The sequence below is a fragment of the Musca domestica genome, unplaced genomic scaffold, assembly GCF_030504385.1.
Source record: "Musca domestica strain aabys unplaced genomic scaffold, Musca_domestica.polishedcontigs.V.1.1 21, whole genome shotgun sequence".
Taxonomy (NCBI): domain Eukaryota; kingdom Metazoa; phylum Arthropoda; class Insecta; order Diptera; family Muscidae; genus Musca; species Musca domestica.
The window spans coordinates 4803886-4820682 of record NW_026712258.1 but is presented as its reverse complement, the minus strand read 5'-3'; the positions used below and the strand labels follow the sequence as shown (position 1 = coordinate 4820682).

The 16797-nt window shown below is 37.9% G+C and overlaps 1 protein-coding gene across 1 annotated transcript in view; it reads left to right on the top strand.

Annotated features, from left to right (window-relative positions):
• The window catches only part of LOC101892363 (aminopeptidase N), a 766723-nt gene that overhangs the window by 689168 nt on the left and 60758 nt on the right, over positions 1-16797 (top strand). Inside the window, exons 8-10 of the mRNA XM_059122797.1 lie at positions 10327-10477; positions 10565-11259; positions 11334-11517. Coding sequence (XP_058978780.1) covers positions 10327-10477; positions 10565-11259; positions 11334-11517 — 1030 coding nt within the window. The remainder of the gene's footprint in view (positions 1-10326; positions 10478-10564; positions 11260-11333; positions 11518-16797) is intronic.

Here is a 16797-nt window from a genome sequence, read left to right as displayed (position 1 = left end):
TAATGTAAATCCGGAAAAAACTAAGATATATATTTTTACTAGGACAATCCTGACAATCAACATTTCCGACAAGGTTGAATATCTGGGTGTGATACTAGATGGGAAACTTAATTGGAGAGACCACATTCAAGAAAGAGCAAAAAAGCTCATAGATGCTTGGCAACCTGTAAATGGTCTTTAGGTTCAAAATTGGGTTTCAATAAAAGGATGACACACTGGCTGTTCAAAAGCGTAATTACACTTGTTGCTAGAAAATTTCTGAATTAAAAAGGGAATCTCCTGAATTTCAAATTGTACAAAATACTTTGCACATACTTTTGAGTGCGACTGAGGCGCTGGGAAAATGTAGTAATAAAAGATAAATGTTCTAAAATTAAATATTTCCCAGCCGCCATAAAATATCAAATGTGAAGAATTCGGCGATCTTGTGCTCTGACGCATACGATAACGTGAGAGATAATAAAGGTTATGACCAGTGTTGCCGTTTAAAATTTTTATTTCAGCCCAAATTTTTTCTAAAAACCGCCCAAAATCGACCATATCCGCCCAAACTGTAAAAAGTTGTATAATTTATATGTAGTTTGTATTCAAGTAAATTTTATTGAAAATTTTACACTATACATAAAAAAGGTACTCAAGTTTTATTACATTCAATGTATTAAATACATTAGAGAAAATAAAAATTTTATTGTTATTTTACTTCAAGTTTTTTTTTATATATATATTATATATATGTTTGAAAAAGTAACATAATACAAGAATTCAATGTACTAAATACATTAAAGTCATTATTATTATTCAGGTTTTTATACCCTACAACACAATGTGTTGGACCAAAAATTATGTAACACCACGAAATATTGGTTTCCTACATAGGAAAGTATATATACATCTTCCTATCTCGCCGAGCTGAGTCGATCTAGTTACGTATGTCCGTCCGTCCGTCTGTCCATGTTAATTTGTAATCACTCTACAGGTCGCAATTATGGCCCGATCTTCACGAAATTTAGAATGTAGCTGGGGTTAAGGTCAGAATAAAACCCTATTTCTTTTGGAGATGATCGCATAATATTTAGGGGTTGAAATGGACCAAAAACTGAAAAATTAATGATTTTGCAGTTGCTCTACAGATCGCAATTATAGACCAATCAAAGCGGAAGTTAGCATGGGGCTAGAGCTTATGGCTGGGCAGAAGCCTTCCAATTCATCGGGTAATATTTAGTGGGTGAAAGAGGCCACAACATTTGTGTTAAATAAAAGTCAAATTTTCATTTAAACCGCGAATATTTTTAATCCCGGCGAAATCACAAATAGACGAACAGGTCAATTCTGACCAATATATATAGCGAAGTATATACAATGTGTATATACAAAGGAAGGGGATGTTAGTTAGAATGCTTATATCTCACGAATGGCTGGACCGATTTTGACAAATTTTGTCTAAAAAATTTAGTCTCAAAAAATCGCAGAAAAGTATGCCAATAATGATGATATTAAAGATTTTGTAGTATTTTGTGACATTTTTTATTTTTTCATATTTTTTATCGCATGCGATTTTTTCAATTTGACTTATAATATTTTGTAATATTTTTTCACCCTACAACACAGGTTGGGGATATTATATAAGTATTGCAAATATTGTCCGATCCTCACGAAAATTTTCACAAGGGTAGGGATGGGCTGAGAAGGGCTTTGCCTATTGTTTTCAAAGATGTCTGCAATATATTAGGGGTTGAAATGGACCAACAACTAACAATTTTCCTAACTTTGCAGCCGTTATAAAGGTCACAACTAGAAACCAAGGGACACGAAATCTCGCATAAAGTTAGAGTTTAGGACAGCGAGTAGAATGGACCACTAATTTTGTGTGAAAAAATAACAGCATTACTTACAGGCGATATCTGAAATACACAAAAGGCGAACTTCTGGCTTTTTTTATGCTGATTTCGTTGACGAATATAGCCAAATATCGTAGACAAGCAAATCATATAGATGATGAATGAGGGGCCTCTTGCTTTTGGAGATGATCGCAAAATATTTAGGGGTTTAAATGAACCAAAAACAGAAAAAAAATTCCTGATCACACAATTGAAGCCAATCGACACGCCTGAGAATACAGTTAAGCACAGGAAAGAATTCTGGCATTTTGGATGATCATTGGAATATATTTAGCCGTAAAATGGACCACAAAAACTAACAGCACAACGGAGTGCATAAATATTGGGAAATGTCCCTGGTCAAAATGCTAAGGGTAATATCTGGGCAGTGCTCCGTGACATAATTTCAAAAGCGAAGTCTTCCAAAATGGATTTGGATATGAGGGGGCTTTTTACATATTGTAGTGTTGTAGGGTATCACATGGTCGGCCCCGCACGACTATAGCCTATGCTTACTTGTTTTTAATGTATTACATATAGTATTAAAAAACTTAACAAAAATCTATAAAAGAAATAACGATTCATCTCAATAAAAAAATAAAATTCAATTAGTAATAAAAAAAATTAAATTACGTAAAAACAATGAACAATGAAAAAATAAATTTGTACCCAATATGAAAAAAATCCGCCCAAACCACAAAATTTATCTTTTTTCCTCCCAAATTTGGACGGAAACGCCCAAAACGGCAACACTGTGTGGAACAGCGAGCCGAAACTCCTGTGGAACAGCGAACCGAAGTTCCTGTGGAACAGCGAGCCGAAACTCCTGTGGAACAGCGAACCGAAGTTCCTGTGGTACAGCGAGCCGAAGCTCCTGTGGAACAGCGAGCCGAAGTTCCTGTGGAACAGCAAGCCGAAACTCCTGTGGAACAGCGAGCCGAAACTCCTGTGGAACAGCGAACCGAAGTTCCTGTGGAACATCGAACCGAAGTTCCTGTGGAACAGCGAGCCGAAACTCCTGTGGAACAGCGAACCGAAGTTCCCGTGGAACAGCGAACCGAAGTTCCTGTGGAACAGCGAGCCGAAGTTCCTGTGGAACAGCGAGCCGAAGCTCCTGTGGAACAGCGAGCCGAAGTTCCTGTGGAACAGCGAGCCGAAGCTCCTGTGGAACAGCGAACCAAAGTTCCTGTGGAACAGCAAGCCGAAACTCCTGTGGAACAGCGAGCCGAAACTACTGTGGAACAGCGAACCGAAGTTCCTGTGGAACAGCGAGCCGAAGCTCCTGTGGAACAGCGAACCGAAGTTCCTGTGGAACAGCGAGCCGAAACTCCTGTGGAACAGCGAACCGAAGTTCCCGTGGAACAGCGAACCGAAGTTCCTGTGGAACAGCGAGCCGAAGCTCCTGTGGAACAGCGAACCGAAGTTCCTGTGGAACAGCGAGCCGAAGTTGGAACAGCGAGCCGAAGCTCCTGTGGAACAGCGAGCCGAAGCTCCTGTGGAACAGCGAGCCGAGACTCCTGTGTAAATGAATTACCAGCCACTCAAATTAATGAGAGCCAGTCTTGGAAAAGTATTCCCGACTAACGCTTTTATTAGTCGGAGGACGGCCGATGATCTTTAGAAAAATCACTAGCTACCCTTTGGCAAGCTCCTGCAGTAGCGAGCCTTCCTTCATCGCACCCCAAACCGAACGCTATATGTGACCGGTTCAACCAAGTCATTGCGAATTTTTAGCCTTACGCTGTGAACAGCACCCCGCCGAAAACTACTTTGTTCACCACGCGCCCAATGAATGCTGCGTTTGCTGGCTAGTGCTGTTGTCGCCTTGCTGACTGCGTATGACCGAGTCGTGTGTGCATGGTGGTGGTGGTGATTGGTTGGTGCTGTTAGCGTCGCACTTGCAGTGGTCGCTGTTGTTGTTCTCATTGTGTAATATGTGCGGTTGTTTGTTCGTATAAATGTACGTGATGAAATCAGCACGTTACATCCCCCCCCTGCTTGGGAAAGTGATGCTTCACGGAGACAGTTGTGCTGGTTTTGTCGGGTTATTTAATAATGTGCTGGTGCTTCGGGCTGGCCAGCCTCGGTCGTGTTTTGTTGTGGATAGTTCTGCAAAAGTGGTTTAGATGGTGAATCCGTCTGTCTCTTCGAGAAAATTGCCGGCGGGGACACCGATTTCGCTTTTATGGTGATTCGGTGTCTTGATTTCGGGAGTTTGCAAGTTTTAGGTAGCGATTGGACTGGAACTTCCAACAGCTTAGCCTTCGTAAAATCGGTGTGGTTGACTAATTTAGTATGAAATCGGACGGATCTTTGAGCTCTTGTGCGGAAACCGTTGTATTTCTCGTTGGCTTGACGGTGAGGAAGTGCATCATTCTCGGGTAGATTCTTCTCCTTTCGGGGCGACAGCGCACTGTCCGACATGCTGTGTAGGTAATGCAGACCGGAGCGATCACTAATCGCTGCCTTTGGAACGACCTTCCCGTCTAAGACGATATCAAGACCTCTCTTCAGCAGGAAGTCCATCCCCAGAACTACAGGTTCGGCAAGCGTCGGTAGTACTGTCGCCTCTATGGAGGTGGCGTGGTCGTTGAAGACAATCGTCGCCGGGTATATCCTTCCACAGGTGGCCATTTGTTGGTCGGCAAGCTGTACTCTTCGGGTTATCGTGACCGGTTTAACCCTTTTCATGTCCAAGAACTTGCCGACTGAGCTATCGATGTAGGTAAGCGAAGCTCCGGTATCTACGAGAGCCCACAAACCTTTCCCATTGAGGGAGATCCAAATGTAATATCTCCCATGATGATCGGTGTCGACGGTCGTGTTCACTCGGCACTCGCATTTGCGGGATAATATACCCTCCTTGCCACAACGCGAGCAAAACTATTTTCCCTTTTCTTGGCACTGGTAGCCTTTGCCTTTCTTTTTGCATCGCCAACAATGCGTTGATCTATTATATCCTTCCGAGGTCTGCGATACCATGTGAGAGGTATGTGGACGTTCGACACGAGCTTCGTCTTTCTTCAGGAGTTCGTAATCGTCTAACAGAGACATCAGTTCGTCTAAGTTCTGGAAATCTTTGCGACGAACATAATGGCGGTATTCGGGTCGGAGGCCGTCATAAATGCGGTCAAGATGGTCCATCTGTCGAAGGATGGGGTGTTGTTTTGCTGTAGTCAGCATTTGGAGGATAAAATCCTTTGCCCTTTCTCGATTATATTGTCGTCTGTTATAAAACGATTGTTCTAGTTGGGTTAAATGTCGGTTTGATAAGAAAAATTTCTCGATCTCCCCCCGAAAGGAACTCCATTTTGTAATATCCCTTTTCTTAACTATGTACCATTGGAGGGCTTTACCTTCCAGGATACATGGCAGGGCGCATACGAGTCGGTCCAGGGGTATTCGGAAACACTCGGACAATTCTTCCAGTCGTTCCAAAAATTCCAGGAGATCCCCTTCGCCGGTAAATGTTAAATTCCATCGTTGTATTATACTCACGGTTTCGGAATCACACACCTCTCGGCGGGGAAGTCGCTCGGGAACATGCAGACATTCTTGGGTGATGACTGTTTTTTCTTCTGCCTTGAGCTCGTTTTCCAAGTCGCGTAATAAGTTTTCGGTCGAGCTCCTCAGTCGCTTTTTCTTCACGAAGTCCGCCAGTTGCCTCCTTAGGTTCTCGACAGTACATCCTTCAGTCGGTATAGCTGCCGCCTGGCATTGTTCGACAAGTTGTTCCCTTCTCAGAAGGAAAATCCATCCTAAGGATTCGGGTTTCAATTTCTTATCGTATTTCCGACTTGACTCGTCCTCGTTGGTGGATGTTTCGGTTTTGCAGCAGTGCGATTTCGATTCAGGTCCCTGCTCGGGCGCCATTTGTAACGTGGTTTTCTCGTCGGCTGAGTTAAGCTCAGCTGTATCCAGGGTCTCCATAAGGACCCACTAAACCTTATGAAATAATAAGAGTAGATTTCTCCCTTTCCTGGGGGTAAAAATCGGATGTTTTATTGATCTTTAATTCTAAATTACAATCTACTCGGGTTGAAATACGATAAGATAAATTTGGAATATAGGATCGCAAATGGACTTCGGAGATGTTCGTGATTTCAAGGTACTGATGCTTAGTTGATGATCGGGAATTCGTTGTTTACTCGTATCGTAGGCAGGAGGGTGTACGACTCGTGGACAATCGAGAACGATGATGTCGGGTGTACACAATGAGTACTCGGGTGGTTGATGTGAGGGGTGATTAGTCGACGACTTGAAGGCGATCGGATATTCGGGGATGACCGTAGGAGGTTGATTGTGGGGAAGATCGGGAATTACGGTGTTGCGTTCGGGTGACGCTTACGTTGACGATTTGAGGGTCGACGATCGGAAATTACGATGATTGTGTTCGGGTGATGACTGTTGTTGACGATTTGAAGGTAATCGGGAACTTGTGATCGTCGGTTGTCGACGACCAGGAATTACGATGATTGTGTTCGGGTGATGACTGTTTTTGACGATTTGAAGGTAATGGGGAACTTGTGATCGTCGGTTGTCGACGATCAGGAATTACGATGATTGTATTCGGGTGATGACTGTTGTTGACGATTTGAAGGTAATCGGGAACACCGAAAACTACTTTGTTCACCACGCGCCCAATGAATGCTGCGTTTGCTGGCTAGTGCTGTTGTCGCCTTGCTGACTGCGTATGACCGAGTCGTGTGTGCATGGTGGTGGTGGTGATTGGTTGGTGCTGTTAGCGTCGCACTTGCAGTGGTCGCTGTTGTTGTTCTCATTGTGTAATATGTGCGGTTGTTTGTTCGTATAAATGTACGTGATGAAATCAGCACGTTACAAAACGCACCACCCCCTGCACGAGCAAGGGGTAGTGATAGGGGGCTGAATTTCTGTGCGCGGAATTTGAGTGACATTATGGCATCCTCCACTAAGTTTCAACATTTTTCTCCTACAAATAAGGGAGCCGGCGTTAATGGGTTAAGCTACTTATTATCAGTATCAAATTTAGAAAAATTTTGGTTCGCGTGGCAGGTGTTGGACATATCCCAGGGAGAATATCTCAAGCCCCGACCGAAAGCCCGCTACGTAAACGAAGTACCCAATATAGAAAGATTTTAGATTACATAACCGGTCGGTCGAACAAGTAATTTTATTTATTTATATTTTCAATACCCTCCACCTTAGGGTAAAGGAAAGGTTGGTATATAAAAGTATTTGAACTCAAGCGTGTTTCTCTTTAAACTTCATATTCCAGTAATACCGTTTGCATAATGTAGTTAAATTTATCAAAAAGAACATAAAGTGAGTGAGGCCGGTTTATCGAACCATACCAAAACGGAAACTTCTATAGGCAATTTTATACTTCAAGGTTTGCCATCTATCAAATCTTCTAAAATACCAAATTTGAAACAATTATGTGGGTAAATGTGACTATGATTATCTACATACCGAATATCGGTGGATATAGTTATTTGTACGCTTTAGGAAAACGTGGAGCTAAATATCCAATGCTCTGCCACTTATGAACTGCAAATACCAATTTTTATCAAAATATCGAATTTTGGGAGGTATCGTTATATGGGGGCTATACCAAAAAGTGGACCTATACATACAATGTTTCATCATACGAGCTAGAACCAAATATGACCTACAAATACAAATTTTTAGACAAATTCAGGAGGTACCGTTATATGGGGTGTATTTCAAAACGTGGACTTAAACATACAATTTTTCGCCACCGGAGCAAGAACCCATCATGACCAACAAATTCTAATTTTTAGACAAATCCGTGAATAATGTGGCAAAAATTATCAAAATACCGAATATTGGGAGGTATCTTTATATGGGGGTCTATATCAAAACGTGGACCAATACGTAAAATGTTTCACCACAGGAGCTAGAACCCATTATGACCCACAGCTACCAATTTTTAGACATAACCGCGAAAAAATGTGACAAAAATCATCAAAATATCAACGTGAACCTATACATACAATGTTTCGCCACCGGAGCTGGAGCCCATTATGACTCGCAAATACTAATTTTTAGACAAATCCGTGAAAAAATGTGGCAAAAATCATCAAAATACCGAACATTGAGAGGTACCGTTACATGACGGATATATCAAAACGTGGACCGATATATCTCATTTTCAACACCAACCATCCTAGACACAATACAAATTGTTCTGCCAAATTTCTACGTCAAATAATGTGGGCTGTATCGTGATTTCAACAGACAGACGGACATAGTTAAATCGACTTAGAATTTTATGCTGATTATGAATACAGATTTTAGTTCGCGTAGCTGATGTTGGACATTCCTAGAAGAAAAATGTCAAGCCCCTGCCAAATGCCAGCTTCCTAAAATAGCATCAAATTAGGAAAATGTTGGTTCGATGCACTGAACAGATTTGAGTTGTCCAGGTTCATAGACCCATATCTTTTGACCCAGGAAAGATTAAATCATATATTGTAGCATTTTGGAAGGTTGAATAATATGCTAGTAATTATGTTTGCATATGTTTTACGGACCTTATTCGATTTTTGGTGGTTTTATATTTTATATTATAATTATAGTTCAAGGAATGAGAATTTTTCATTAATTTTCAAATGATATTTATATCATCCGCTGTAGCATCCATTACCAACTTCAAATACGACATCTCAAACAATTTCTATGAGTATTGTATCCAAACTCGACAAAATACCGAATATGGGGAGGTACTGATATATGGGGGCTATACGAAGACGTGGACCTGCATAGACAATTTTCTGTCACAGACTTTAGTTCCCATTACGAACTCTAAATATGTAATTTGAAATTACCCCGTGAATAATGACGCTAAAATCATCAATATACAGAATATAGAGAAGTACCGTTGTAGGGGGCTATAGGAAGACGTGGACCAGCACAGACATTTTTCTGTCATAAGATGTAGTATCCATTTCGAACTTCAAAAATATTTGAAACAATTCCGGTGAATAATGTCGCTAATATCATCAAAATACCGACTATCTAGAGGTACCGTTATATAGGGGCTATATGAAGACGTGGATTTGCTCAGACATTTTTCTGTCTTAGCCTGATCAAAATACCGAATATAGGGAGATACAGTTATATAAGGGCTATATGAAAAGTGAACCTACATTACCCAATTACGAACTTCATGACATGAGTATTTCGAGGAGTTACAAACGGAATGACAAAGTTAATATCCCTCCATAGTATGGTGGAGGGTACAATAAAACAAGTTAAAAAGCAGTAAGTTCGGCCAAGACGAACTTTGAATACCCTCCACCATTTGGAACGAATTTGGAAATTTTCAAAAATAAAATCCTTAAAACATTTAAAATTTAAAAATACCAAATATAGCCGTTATATTGGGGTCTATACGACGTGGACCTACATAGGAATTGTTTGTCATAAGCCATTACCATACTCAAATTCGACACTTATATCGGAGCTGTGCGAAGACCTGGACCTGCGTAGACAATTTTCTGTCACATGCTGTAGCATCCATTACGAACTTCAAATACCACATCTCAAACAATATCGGTGGGTATTGTACCTAAAATCGTCAAAATACCGAATATAGGGAGGTACTGATATATGGGGCCTATACGAAGACCTGGACCTGCATAGACAATTTTCTCTCACAGGCTGTAGTTCCCATAACGAACTCTCAATACGTATTTTGAAACAATTCTGGAGAATACTGACGCTAAAATCATCAAAATACAGAATATTGGCAGGTACCGTTATATGGGGGCTTTACGAAGATGTGCACAAACAATTTTCTGTTTTAGGGTGTAGTATCCATTTCGAACTTCAAATACCAAATTTGAAACTATTCCGGTGAATAATGTCGCTAAAATCATCAAAATACCGAATATCGGGAGGTACCCTTATATGGGGGGCATATGAAAACGTAGACCAAATGACCCACTTACGAACTTAACCTGCCTGCTGGAAAAATAAACATGTGTGCAAAATTTTAGCCATCTATCTCAATTCATTCAAACAGACATACGGACAGACAGACGGATATCGCTAAATCGACTTACAATTTTACGCTGATCAAGAATATATATACTTTGTTGGGTCTGACATGAGTATTTCGAATAGTTACAAACGGAATGATAATAATATACCCTCCATAGTATGGTGGAGGGTATAAAAAGATTTACTTGTTCTGTTTTATATGTTAACAGAGAATGCTAACATCTCCAGCCAAGCTATTTTCACATTATTTCTATGAAGAATATTTAGGGATGTTAAAAACAAAATGAGAAATTTAATATACCCCCCTATTCAAGGTGGTGGGTATAAAAATATAAACTTTGTATTTGCTGCAATTAGCATTGTCAAATTAGATTTCATTGAAATAGGTTCCCATTTCTGATTTGTATATTTAATTATCTGTTCTTTTTCTATATGTTTACAGAGAGCGCGAACTTCTCCAACCAGGCTATTATCATATCGCTCAGGAATTGATTTATCAGTGGTTAGGATCTTGGATAACACCCTATTGGTGGGATGATGCCCATGTAAACAAAGCCCTTGCAAGCTTTCTTGCAGCAAATATAGTCTTTGAGGTGCGTGTAACACGGTTGCCTAATAAAGCTCAAGAACTATTAATATTGCAATCAGTAATCATTTTCTTTTTCGATATATATTAACAGATTAACAACGGTAGAGAATTTAATGGGAAATATCCAATGACTATATTATATTCCCTTTACTATGAATTCAGTAAAAGATATCCACACTCCCGCATCACTGGTATGAAACAAGAAACAACGTCATATAAAACTGAACTTGTTATGCGAATGTTGAACTACACATTGGGCGATAATTTATTCCGCGAGGGAATACGAACATTTATTTTAAAACATCAATATGGAACATTTCGAGAATATGAATTATGGGATATTCTAACAAAACAAGCCTACCTAGACAATACTCTGAATCTGGAATATAATATTTCCGAAATAGTAAAATCATGGATTATAAAGGATCGCTTGCCGGTAGTCGATGTTAAACGAGACTATGTCGATAAAACTGCTCTTGCAACACAAAAGGTCTACTTAAGAGAAAGACCTCATGACGTTCCAGAACGGGATAAAATGCTATGGTGGATACCACTTGTTGTGGTACAAGAGAATGACATAAATTTCTCAAACACAACGCCTGTAAAGTGGCTTGCAAATACAAAGACACAAATTTTAGAAAATCTACCAGGTGATGACAAGTTCGTCATAGTTAATCCTGAGGAAATAGGCCCGTTCCCTGTAAATTATGATGTAAAAAATTGGAATCTACTCTCGAACTTTTTGCAAACCTCAAAAGGTCTCAGCGCTATTCCAACATATACAAGGTAAATAATAAACATGTTTGCTTACTTTTATATGACTTTGCTTAAGCCAAGTAATAATAAGTAATAAATTACAGAGCTAAGCTTTTACACGATGCCTGGAATTTGGCATACGCTGGAGATTTAAACTTTGCCTCCGCATTAAACATGACACTTTTTATGAAGCTGGAACGTAATCATATTGTGTGGAATCCTGTATTTACATTTATAGACCACATTGGAAGACACATAGATAATTCGAACATCCAAGAAAAATTCCAGGTACATGCATGTATATTTGATTTGTTATGTTTACCACCTCAAATTTATGAATGTTAACCTTGTGCAAAAAAAATATATATATATAAAAAAAAAAAAATATATATATATATATATATATATATATATATAAAATATATATATATATATATATATATACATACATTTATATATATATATATATATATATATATATATATATATATATATATATATATATATAGTATATATATATATATATATATATATATATATATATATATATATATATATATATATATATATATATATATATATATATATATATATATATATATATATATATATATCTGATTTCAAATTAATTTTGAATTACAATACCACCTTCACACCAATATATAACAACAAGTAGCCCGGAAAGTTTTAACCATGTCCGTCAGCTCAGCAACGACCGAGACATTTTTAAACATCTTAACACATTCTAAACGAAAGATATACTAGGCTTTTAAGTTCTAGCTTGGACAAAATAATGTATTTCATAATATTCAAATACACTTATAAGTAAGTTTTTGTACTATATTTACATGTATATTTTAGAAGTACATATGAATATTATTTGAATACATAAATTTAAAACTAGATCAATATCTCTTTTTACATAAAAGAGTCGTGCGAGTATGTGCCTTCTCTGAAATGGCTTGAAAGTGCATGTCCCGGCCCATCCAATGCATACTCCTGTTATTGTGCTGCTGCAGAAAGGGTTGGTTGCTTTGAACTTTGAGACGGCAACATCGAGTTGGTTGCGCATTTAGGTCAGCTGTAATTACTTAGAATCATTTGACACACACCAGTGACTTAAATTGTCCTAAATCGGTAGAGGACAACCAAGAAGGTAGTTTTATAAAAACAACTCCAAGTAATTATTATATAATTAGGGTGGCAAACTGCTGCAAACACATTTTATTATTCTACGAATGTGCCGAGATCTTTCTTAAATACTTCGTTGAACTGGCGCGATGTAAGGCAGACTCATAATTTAACCTTTTTTTATGACGAGTTGCATGGTCTGTAGGAAAACATATGTTGAAATATATTAAACAAGTAAAATAACAGTAAGTTCCGCCGGACCGAACTTTGAATACCCTCCACCATTTGCAACGAATTTGGAAATTTTCGAAAAGGGTAACATTCGCCAAAAATTCTGTTAACAGCTTAAAAGTACCGAATATAGCCGTTATATTAGGGCCTGTATGACGTGGACCTACATAGGCATTGTTTGTCATTAGCCATTACCATATTCAAATTCGGAACTTAAAATAATCGGTGAATAATGTAGATAAAATCATCAAATTCCGTATATAGGTAGGTACCGTTATATTGGAGCTTTACGAAGACCTGGACCTGTATAGAAAATCTTCTGTCACAGGCTTAACTTCCATTACTAACTTCAAATCCAACATCTCAAACAATTTCGGTGAGTATTGTACCTAAAATCGTCAAAATACCGAATATTGGAAGGTACTGATATGTGGGGCCTATACGAAGACCTGGACCTGCATAGACAATTTTCTGTCACATACTGTAGTTCCCATTACGAACTCTAAATACGTAATTTGAAACTCAAAATACCGAATATTGGGAGGTACCGTTATATGGGGGTTATATGAAGACGTGCACCTGCGTAGACAATTTTCTGCCTTAGGTTGTAGTATTCATTACGAACTTCAAAGACCAAATTTGAAACAATTCCAGTGAATAATGTCACTAAAATCATCAAAATACCGAATATGGGGAGGAACCCTTATATGGGGGCTATACGAAGACGTGGGCCTACACACACAATTTTCTGTAGTATCCAAAATAAACATGTGTGCAAATTTTAGACTTCTATCTCAATTCGTTCGAAAGGTAGCGTGATTACAACAGACAGACGGACAGAGAGACAGACAGATGGCAATGGCTAAATCGTCTTAGAATTTTACGCTGATCAAGATTATGTATACTTGTTGGGTCTGACATGAGTATTTCGAGGAGTTACAAACGGAATGACAAAATTAATATACGATCCATAGTATGGTGGGGGGTGTAAAAATTGATAATATATGAAATTTATAGCATATCCTTCATTTAATTATATTCATCCAATTTTTTGAAAAACTACATTTGATTTTTTCAAAACTTCAATTTAAAATTATACCAACCAAAATAATCTCATTTAAAATAATAATTAGTATCTGTAATTCTGCAATATTGTGAAATTTAACTTCATGCAAAAAATGTCCATCCCTGATTTGTGTATATAAAATGGATTTATGTATATACATTTTTACAAACAGGTGTTGTTAATGATACAATTCTAAATAAGAATTTTAAAATGTGTTTGCAGCAGTTTGCCATCGTAAATATATAATAATTACTTGGATTTATTTTTATAAAACTACCTTCTTGGTTGTCCTCTACCGACATAGGACAATTTAAGTCACTGATGTGTGTCAAATGATTCTAAGTAATTACAACGGACCTAAATGCGCAACCAACTCGATGTTGCCGTCTCAAAGTTCAAAGCAACCAACCCTTTCTGCAGCAACACAATAACAGGAGTATGCATTGGATGGGCCGGGACATTCACTTTCAAGCCATTTTAGAGAAGTATATGCCTTCTCGCACGACTTTTTTTATGTAAAAAGAGATATTGATCTAGTTTTGAATTTATGTATTCAAATAATATTCATATGTACTTCTAAAATATACATGTAAATATAGTACAAAAACTTACTTATACATGTATTTGAATATTATGAAATACATTATTTTGTCCAAGCTAGAACTTAAAAGCCTAGTATATCTTTCGTTTAGAATGTTTCCAGATGTTAAAAAATGTCTCGCTCGTTGCTGAGCTGACGGACATGGTTAAAACTTTCCGGGCTACTTGTTGTAACAATTTAGATTATATTGGTGTAAAGGTGGTATTGTAAAGTTCTGCTTGTCATTAGAACACTCTATATCAAGTAACAATGGCTTTACATTACGTATTTTATGATTTATTTTCTAATAAAAAAAACCAGTAAAGAATGTCCTAAAGTCGGGCGGGCCGAAATTATGATACCCTACACCACTTTGCTAATTTAGTAGAGTTCCACATAACAATTAAAAGTTATTATGCGAGAATTCAATCATACACGCTATTTTTATGATTATAATTTAAAGTTGAAAGGACTAAATATGCCGAAGCATTTGTATCTTTTAAATTCGGACTTGTATTGTCCATTTGGTGCAAAATTAATTTGAAATCAGATATAGATATATAAGAGAGCTATATCCAAATCTGAACCGATTTCGATAAAATTTGGCAAAGATATTTCTGAGCTGTATTTGACATATTTCCCTGAATATCGTTGTTACGGAGTGCATATTACGGCTGTGGGTAACAAATACAACAAATCGGATGAACAATATATGGGAGCTATAGCTATATCTGATGAGAGCTATAGCTATATCTGAACCGAATTTGGCATACTACCTTCTAGACTCAATTCGGTCGTATGTGCCAAATTCCATCCCATTTGGGCAAATATTAGACGTTTGATGCACAATAAAAGGCAAATCGGACGAAGATATATATGGGAGCTATATCTACATTTTTACCGATTATTTCCAATTTCAATAGGGTTCGTCCTTGGGCCAAACAACTGTTGTTTGGAAAATTTCATCTCAATCGGATAATAAATGCGACCTGCATTTTGTTCACAATAATATATGGACAGACGGACGGACGGACAGACGGACTGACATGCATAAATCAACTCAGAAAGTGATTCTATGGAGATCCTCAAAAGTAACTATGGGTCTATCTCACTTCCGTCTCCGTGTTACAAACAAATGCACAAATACATAATACTCTAAACACCCTAAAACAGATTAAGTTCGGTCGGGCGGAACTTTCAATACCCCCCACCTTAAGGTAAAGAATACATTATTATATAAAAGTGTCTGAACCCAAGAGTGTTTCACTTTAATCTTCATGTGAAACAAATTACCATAAATTTATCAAAAAACTACGTTTTAGGAAAACGTGAAACAATTTTTAGACAAATCTGTGAAAAAAGTGGCAAAAATCAACACAATACCGAATATTGGGAGGTACCGTTATATGGGGTCTATACCAAAACGTGGACCTATACATACAATGTTTCGCCACCGGATAAAGATCCCATCATGACCAAAATATTCCAATTTGTAGACAAATCCGTGAAAAAATTTGGCAAACATCATCGTAATACCGAATATCGTGTGGTACCGTTATACGGGGCTATACCTAAACGTGGACCCATACATACAATGTTTCGTCACAAGAGCTAGAACCCATTATAACCTACAAAGTCAAATTTTTAGATAAAACCCCGAATAAATGTGCCAAAAATCATCAAAATACCGAACATCGGGAGGTACCGTTATATGGGGTATATACCAAAGCGTGGACCTACACATAAAATATTTCGCCATAAGAGCTAGAACCCATTTTAATCAGAAGGTCCAATTTTTAGACAAATCCGTGAAAAAAGTGGCAAAAATCATCAAAATACCGAATATCGGGAGGTACCGTTATATGGGGGCAATACCAAAAAGTGGACATATACCTTCAATGTTTCGCCACATGAATTAGAACCCATTATACACTACAAATATCAATTTTTAGACAAATATCTGGCAACTCCGGTCGATTGAAAGTGTTTCTTTTCTGTGTGTTCGTCTAACGAAATAAAAATTCATTTTTTTGTGTTTAAGGCGTCATTAAAAGTGTCAAATTGTGACATTTAAATTAACACAATTTATCTTGTTTTCAAAAGTGTGAAGTTTTTGTGAAACAAGTGTTTTTTTATACTCTCCACCATACTATGAAGGGTATATTAATTTTGTCATTCCGTTTGTAACTCCTCGAGATACTCACGTCAGACCCAACAAAGTATATATATTCTTGATCAGCGTAAAATTCTAAGACGATTTAGCCATGTCCGTCTGTCTGTCTGTCTGTCCGTCTGTTGTAATCACGCTATCCTTCGAACACATGTATATTTTGCCAGTAGGCAGGTTAGGTTCGTAAATGGGTCATGTAGGTCCAAGTTATCATATAGCCCTCATATAACGGTACCTCCCGATATTCGGTATTTTGATGTTTTTAGCGACATTATTCACCGGAATTGTTTCAAATTTGGCATTTGAAGGTCGTAATGGATACTACAGCCTAAGACAGACAATTATCTGTGCAGGTCCACGTCTTCGTATATCCCCCATATACAGTACCCC